General features: G+C 33.0%; 2 protein-coding genes across 4 annotated transcripts in view; one reads left to right on the top strand and one right to left on the bottom strand.

Moving 5' to 3' along the window:
- The window catches only part of Hip14 (palmitoyltransferase Hip14), a 17,718-nt gene extending 17,005 nt beyond the window's left edge, over positions 1 to 713 (bottom strand). The window contains exons 1-2 of one of the 2 annotated variants that reach the window (XM_043004066.2): positions 606 to 713; positions 173 to 246 (exon numbers count right to left, since the gene is read on the bottom strand). In XM_043004066.2, the coding sequence (XP_042860000.1) occupies positions 173 to 246; positions 606 to 647 (116 nt within the window). In that variant the 5' untranslated portion in view covers positions 648 to 713. Of the gene's footprint in view, positions 1 to 172; positions 409 to 605 lie in introns of those variants that run through there. The other variant, XM_086539696.1, reaches the window with a different exon arrangement.
- A 2,497-nt stretch (positions 714 to 3,210) lies between these two features.
- Positions 3,211 to 7,500, top strand: part of LOC122245924 (methylthioribose-1-phosphate isomerase) — a 5,116-nt gene continuing 826 nt past the window's right edge. Inside the window, exons 1-6 of one of the 2 annotated variants that reach the window (XM_043004067.2) lie at positions 3,211 to 3,499; positions 4,728 to 4,966; positions 5,494 to 5,702; positions 6,038 to 6,246; positions 6,640 to 6,796; positions 6,908 to 7,500. The exon at positions 6,908 to 7,500 is cut by the window's right edge and continues 826 nt beyond it. In XM_043004067.2, the coding sequence (XP_042860001.1) occupies positions 3,368 to 3,499; positions 4,728 to 4,966; positions 5,494 to 5,702; positions 6,038 to 6,246; positions 6,640 to 6,796; positions 6,908 to 7,026 (1,065 nt within the window). In that variant the 5' untranslated portion in view covers positions 3,211 to 3,367 and the 3' untranslated portion in view covers positions 7,027 to 7,500. Of the gene's footprint in view, positions 3,500 to 4,007; positions 4,031 to 4,727; positions 4,967 to 5,493; positions 5,703 to 6,037; positions 6,247 to 6,639; positions 6,797 to 6,907 lie in introns of those variants that run through there. The other variant, XM_043004070.2, reaches the window with a different exon arrangement.

Raw genomic sequence — 7,500 nt, 5'->3', positions numbered from 1 at the left:
AGCAAGTGGAACGAACTACGTGAATGCTAGGTTAAAAAATCAACTCAGCAGGAGTAAATATTATGAAGTGAATCCAGTAAAGTGTAACTCAGATACCACTATTAAAAAGATTTGTAGTGACCTGTATTTTGCCCGTTGCAAAAGGAAGAAGGAAGACTGCAAGTTAACTTACGGTTCTTTGTAGTCACCATGTTTCCCGTGAACACCGGGAAATCTCATGGACAAGTTACTTATCCTCTTTGGACACTGTGTGAAATGATTGTCACTGTTAGTGCTCAACCTGGGCCGGTTTTTATATTTCTTACTACAGTACTGCTGTATAATATTGCAAAATTCGTAGGCCTGACTTGCCATGAATAAACAAGAGATATTCCATTGAGAATAATTAAAGACAACATCCACGCTGAATATGGGTACGTAACACACAGCACCTTAATGAAAAATGTACTTATACATATAAATGTATGTATATTGTATACAACACATATAGATAGTATTCAGTCTTTAACACTAGTACTTATCTCAACTCAAAGTAAAAAGAGCGTTACTAAATTCTGAATCTATGGCAAAAAGAGGATAGCAAAGTCATGCACTTATCAATATACCCGCACGTGTGCCTCTAAGCAATCGATTCCCGAAGTAAACATCCAGTTGCAGTGATCAGATGAATCAGCTCTATGGTCTAAAACAAGTTGAACCACGAAGTGAAACCCGGGCGAAGCTGGAGTTCTTGAATCTCTCTAAAATGAACTGAAGTATAAACACATGAATGTACACTTGCAAACACACACTCACATATGCGATAATATAGCCGGATACGCAATTACAAAACAATGGAACACCTTAAAAAACAATGGCGAATAGGAGGCGGTGAAGCAGACCATTGGCGGAAACATTATCATCTCCAATTATATACGTCATGAAGAATACTGTGTCATACTTAGACTAATATGCAGTCATATGGCGCCGCCGTAGGGTGCCATCTATACACACGAGAGCACGTGATAATAACATGAGGATAGAAATATGAGTGGCTTAAAGTGGCCGACGCCAGAATGGGCTAAGCATTATTATTATTCTTGGGTAAACTGAATTGCGACAACACTCCTCTGCCATGAAAAATGCAAGCTTCAACACCGGCACAAACAATTAATTCAGCTCATTAGGAGACACCTTTCCAGTCTAATCATATACAACTAGATCTGGTAATAAAATTAGAAATATTACTAAAGTCAGGTATGATAGAGATCCAACTCGAGCCTATAAATGTCAAGTACCCCCAAACAATTTATTATGATGCTGTACTCATATAAAGAGTACATTCCTTGCCTATAAATGCCGAAATATGGAGTTGACGAAATTATTATAATGATGAAAGTGATGATCAGTATGATTGTAATCACTGTTATTATAATCATTACCGTTATAATGACATGATGAAGTAATACATTTCATAACACTGATTTAATTGCAAATGTAACTGCATCCTCCTCCACTTAAAGGCATATTACAGCAATGTATGGAAAACAATTACATTAAACTATTTCGGTTGACCTGCCACCGCATACCCTCATATTAAATAAATGGTGTTAAAGGGACAATGTCATAGATGACGTAACGCTAGCTGGGTTAGACATGTATTAGGCTATCAATTATTTGCAGTAACACAAAAAGATCTGACGTCGAGGTGAGGGGGAAATTCATGTTGACAAAGACATTCAACAAATTATGATTATATATATATATATATATATATATATATATATATATATATATATATGTATATATATATATACATATTATGTATGTATTATTTATATTCATACACATATATATTTTATAGATATTACATATATACTTTATCTATATAAAAAAATAAATGAATATATTTACATTATGTATGTATTACATATATTTATATATATGTTACATATATATTATAGATATCACATATATACTTTATCTATATAAGAATAAATAAATGTATATATATATATACATATATATATATATACAGTATATATATAGATCAGTAGACAATAACATTCAACACATTTTTTTTGTAGTAGTAGTAGTAGTAGTAGTAGTAGTAGTAGTTGTTGTTGTTGTAGTAGTAGTAGAAGTTGTAGAAGTAGTAGAAGAAGAGTAGTACTAGTCGTCAGTGATGGATGCTTGCTTCTTCCAGGACTGCATGCTTTCTGTCAGTTCTATACGAAAGCTCTACCCCATTGATGAAAAAGTGTAACACCGGTCCCTTTAATTTAAAATCTAACAGGCACACAAACAAGACAACCCAATTCCTAACTCAGTTCGAAGTATCATAACAAAAACAGAAGAGAGATGCTTGATGAAAATCCAAAAAACGACACTGATGATGATGATGATGATATTGTAACAATATGATAGATAATAAAAAGGATAGTTATGTCAGTTATTGACAATAATAAAAAACAATCATAACAGCAAAACAATTACAAGAGTAACAATGATAATAATGGCTAGTTATGATGAAAACAATCAGAACAGTGCTTTAAAACGAGATAACAATAATACCTAAGGAAATGATAAGAATGATAAAGAAAATGCTTAACAATAATAACAAGAACAATCATAATGGTTTTCTAATAATTATTCATTGATAATGACATGCAATGATACTGACGTCTTGATAACAATATAACAATAAAATAGCAATATTACCAATACAAATATGATAACGATAATAAAAGTCTACATCTAGTATAAGAAAATAGTTATTGCAATCGCACACCGTAACAGAGGTACTAAAATTCTAAGAGAGAAACATATCAAGATGCCAAATGATTATTTGCGAATTATTGACCACTTAAACAAAGACATTGCTAAGCTTCTCAAACATATTAATCACTAAAATATGCTTTGCTGCCTGAGCAATACACTGAATAGCGGACCATTCAAATGAATAGAGTCAAGCACGTGTCAACCTTTTTATTTTTGGCCACACCCCCGAGGTAAAAACTATAATGATATTCCTTTTACAACATAGCTATAGTATGTTTTATGACATACATACACTCTCCCTCATAAGTACTGGGAACTTAACTAAAATGCATTTAATAATAAGGTATTTCTTTTCTGCAATGCTCTCTAAAATGTTTTTGACCTGCCAATGACGGATCATTCTACTGGAAGTGGATATCTATTATAGCCTATATGAGTCGGCATGCGTATGTAGTGACATCATGCCATTACTCAAGGCCGGTCTTACTCATAGCAACAGCGGCTAACCATGTGATCTATGAGGCAGGCAGACAGACAGTCACTACGGTGTCGCTGCCCATGCGGGAACTAGAGCACCGCAGGAAAAGGAAGTTGACAACAGGTCAAGATGACTCTTCAATCAATAAGCTGGCAAGACGGCAAGCTCCAGATCTTAGATCAACTTAAACTCCCCCAGGAAACGGAGTATATTGCTGTCAAAAATGTCAACGATGGATGGCAAGTTATCAACAAGATGCAGGTGGGTGGAGCCTACAGGCCGCCCTCGAATTGGGGGAGCGGGAATAGTAGTCGAGATTTTTTTTTCTTGTTTGGAGATAATAACATTTCTCTACAGTGAACAATTATGTAATGGGACTTATATCCCATACCTGTAGATGAAAGAAATAGTTTAATAAAACGTCAAAGGTCATATTCAGGATATGCGAAACAAGCTAACGAGCGCAGGCGGCGTGATAGCTTTGCATTGTTAGACTGTTAATATTATGCCCATCTTTTCAGGGGTCATTTACGAATCTGTTAAATAGACATGATGTATTATTGTACCAGGAATCGTCACTGCCACGTGGCACATAGAATGCTTACATCTTAAATTATATTGATAAGGGGTTCTCGGAGCTGTGAACACCAACTGGGATATATAATTATTGGATTTGTCTGAGACATCCAGATGAACTAATAGAAGAAATAATGTATCTTGTACCAGATCATGTTTGTATTTCCTTACATATGATTGCATTTATGTCAAGCAATAAACTAAAGAAAAAGTATGGTAAGAATATTAGTATACAATAAAGGTCATGTATTATAGTTTTGCTTTATTGCACTGTATAAATGGTGTTTTTATGCAGCATGACAATTTTATCAAATAGGACAATTTTATATAATATGTAGCTGTTTGCAATTCCCAATTAGCATTAGAGGAATGATATCTCTATCTTAAAATTAAATTTTAGAAATTCTATTCTCGTGATTCCCTTATTCCATTTTTATTGTGTAGAGAAAAGGAAAGAGCCTATTTTATGGTGGGGTTCTTGTGATGTAAAAATTATGGAAATTTTGTCAAATTAGTGAATAAGACCAAAAATTGTTAGCCTCTGGGTAAGAGTCAGAGTATAAGTATAACTTTGCTGAATGTTGTTGCCAAAAGTAATGTTGCAATATAGAATGGGTTCTTATTGAGTCAATGAATCTTCATATAGGCACAACAAACAAATATGGGTCTAGATAAACAGTGTGTTTTATCAATTTATTGTTCAAACTTATTTAAGTTTGAAACATATTTTATGCCTCCTTTATTGGAGCAAATATTCTTGACTATGTTTTGCCAAGGATGAAGTCTGTAGTTTAAAAGTTTTTTGAATCACATATCCATGGAAAACAAATTAATTAAAAATAGATATTTGATACATAATCACTTAAGTTGATATTGGTGTAAACTTTATTTGATTTTGAAACTTTCTTATAAGGTGCGTGGAGCTCCAGCAATTGCAATTGTAGGATGCCTGAGTCTTGCCGCTGAGTTAGCTGAAGCCAAGTCAACCTATAACGAGAAGGCTCAGCTACACAAAGATGTATCATCAAAGCTTGAGTATTTAGTAAGTGCAAGACCTACAGCCGTAAATATGAAAAAAGCAGCAGAAGAGTTGAGTAATGTGAGCAAGAGTTTGTGTGAGAAAAGCATCTCATTACAGGATATGGTGAAGTCGTGAGTATCGTACTTTATATTATCTATTTTCAATGTGTAATATGAGGATGAAAATATGCATGCCCCTTAATACTGTGTGCAAGTAATTAGTCATTCATTATGACCTCAATCTTTTGGGTTAAAGTTATGTTTTTAATTTTGATAGACTCTGCTGACTGTACTCATATTTTGTGCAAGTAATCATTCATTCATTATAGTCAGAACTTATAAGATTTTTTCATATTATACCATGCTGGTTTGTAGAAAGAAGACTCTCCATTATAACATAATTAGCCTGGGATTTATTCAATATTGTTTGCCTTTTTCATTTGCTTCAATATTTTTTACAAGAAATTTGAGTCAATAAAAAAATATAGTATTCTTTTAGTCATACAAGTTTTAGACATTGACTTAACATGTGCATGCCAATATACTGTAGTTCTCTGTATAAAAGAAAATTATGACATATTAGAGTCCTGTAATTTAAGTTTATAAGTTCCAGTTATATAAGTATGCCTTTATTAAGGGGCATATCAATTGTATTTCAGAATAATATCATGGTGTGAGAAGATGTTAGAGGATGACGTCAACACAAATAAGAAAATTGGCAAATTTGGTGCTGAAGCCATTATTAGTAGTAATGAAGGGAATAGTAGTGTTCAAGTGATTACACATTGCAACACTGGATCACTTGCAACTGCTGGCTACGGAACTGCCCTAGGTGTCATCAGAGCTCTTCATGATATGGGTCATCTCAGTAAGTAGAGTATCTTATAAAAAAAAACCTTAGCAATATTTTATTTTGTCATTAGAATATTTTGGTTGTGAAATGGAATAAAAGTGTTGAGGTAACTTCTGTCACAGCTTTTATGTGAATTCCATTGAAATTCCTATAGTGAAGAAAAAAAAAGACATGCATTTTATATCTTTGTTTGTTTTGGGATTTATTTAGTATTATGCATATTAGAAAATGTTTTAAGTGTACATTTAAAGGAAAATACATTTATTGTAATTTTCATTCTCCTTAGTTACTTACTTTTTTGAGGAGTCAGCCAGAGAAACTAAAAGGCTTTTTTTCCTTCTTCCCCACAGACAAAGCCTTCTGTACTGAGACCCGTCCTTACAATCAAGGTGCAAGGCTCACAGCCTATGAACTTGTATATGAAAAAATACCATCAGTACTGATATGCGATAGTATGGGAGCAGCCCTTATGAATTCTCAGAAGATACATGCTGTTGTAGTTGGTGCTGATCGAGTTACAAGGAATGGTGACACTGCAAACAAAATTGGCACATACCAGGTGAAGGAATATGAATTAAAATTTTTGTGGTAATAATGTATTGTTATTTGAAAATTCATTAATAATCGTCTAATTTCAGGTTAAGGAGTCAATTTCAAATAGTGGTTACATGTTCAAAGGAACATGATTAGTATGTAATCCCCAATATTTTAATTAAGCTGCAATATTTGGACTTTAGTTAATCATATACATTTAAGTATAAAAGATACAAAATGTATGATGCTATGAAATTGGTAGATGATAATATGACCATGTGAATGAAAAAGATTTAGCTAAATGATAAGAATCCAGCATGGAAATTGTAGCAGCTAGGTCATATATTGTAGCTATTATAATATCCAGATTTTGGAGTTTATTTATCTAATGATATTTTTCTTTTTTTCGGCTGAGCAGTTAGCAGTCTGTGCAAAACACCACAATATACCCTTTTATGTCTGTGCTCCTACTACTTCAATTGACTTGAGTTTGGCTCATGGGAAGGATATTCCAATTGAAGAAAGGCCACATAAGGAAATGACTGATGTTGCAGGAACAAGAATTGCAGCTCCTGGTAAGTTTATTTCGGCTTCTGCTGGTTTTGGATGTGCACTTTCTGAAATACTGCTTGTAAAAGATGCTATTTCTACAAGTATTTTCCCCTTATGATCATATTTCCCTACAGGAATATCATGTTGGAATCCGGCCTTTGATGTTACACCGGCTGAATTGATAACAGGGATAGTTACAGAGCTTGGAGTCTTAAAGCCATCTGAGTTATTTAAAAAATTACAAGATAATTGAAGAATTGTTGGGGTATAAATGGACAGGCAGCTCTTTTATATACCTATAAATAGATAAGGATATGGTTATCATAAGTGAGAAAAATGGTTAACTATAGTTGTCAGTCTATTGTTCAGTTGTAGAAATAAGTTTGAAAATACATCATTTTATAGAGAGGGAAAATTACCGAAAGTACAAAGTTAAAGGTGCTTTTTGTAAATGTGTGCCTTAGAGAATTTTCTTATAAAAAACTATTTTCTATTTTTCTGTTTAATATATATAAAAGTTCTTCATTCATACATTATGTGCAAAATAAAACTTTGCTAAATGTTCATACATAAAATATTACTTACATTTCCAAACACTGTTTTACTCCAATATATGAGAGGTACCAGAAGAAACTTTTTACTTTGAATTTAAGAATTTAAATATCAACTTTTTTATATGATTAAAAACCATGGGCGTATCCCTCTCCAAGGAAAATTTTTTTTTTTT

Source organism: Penaeus japonicus, unplaced genomic scaffold, assembly GCF_977035675.1.
Source record: "Penaeus japonicus unplaced genomic scaffold, GWHDUDI00000001_assembly GWHDUDI00000001, whole genome shotgun sequence".
Taxonomy (NCBI): domain Eukaryota; kingdom Metazoa; phylum Arthropoda; class Malacostraca; order Decapoda; family Penaeidae; genus Penaeus; species Penaeus japonicus.
Note: the sequence above shows the minus strand (reverse complement) of the source record. Positions and strands in the feature narration are given on the sequence as shown.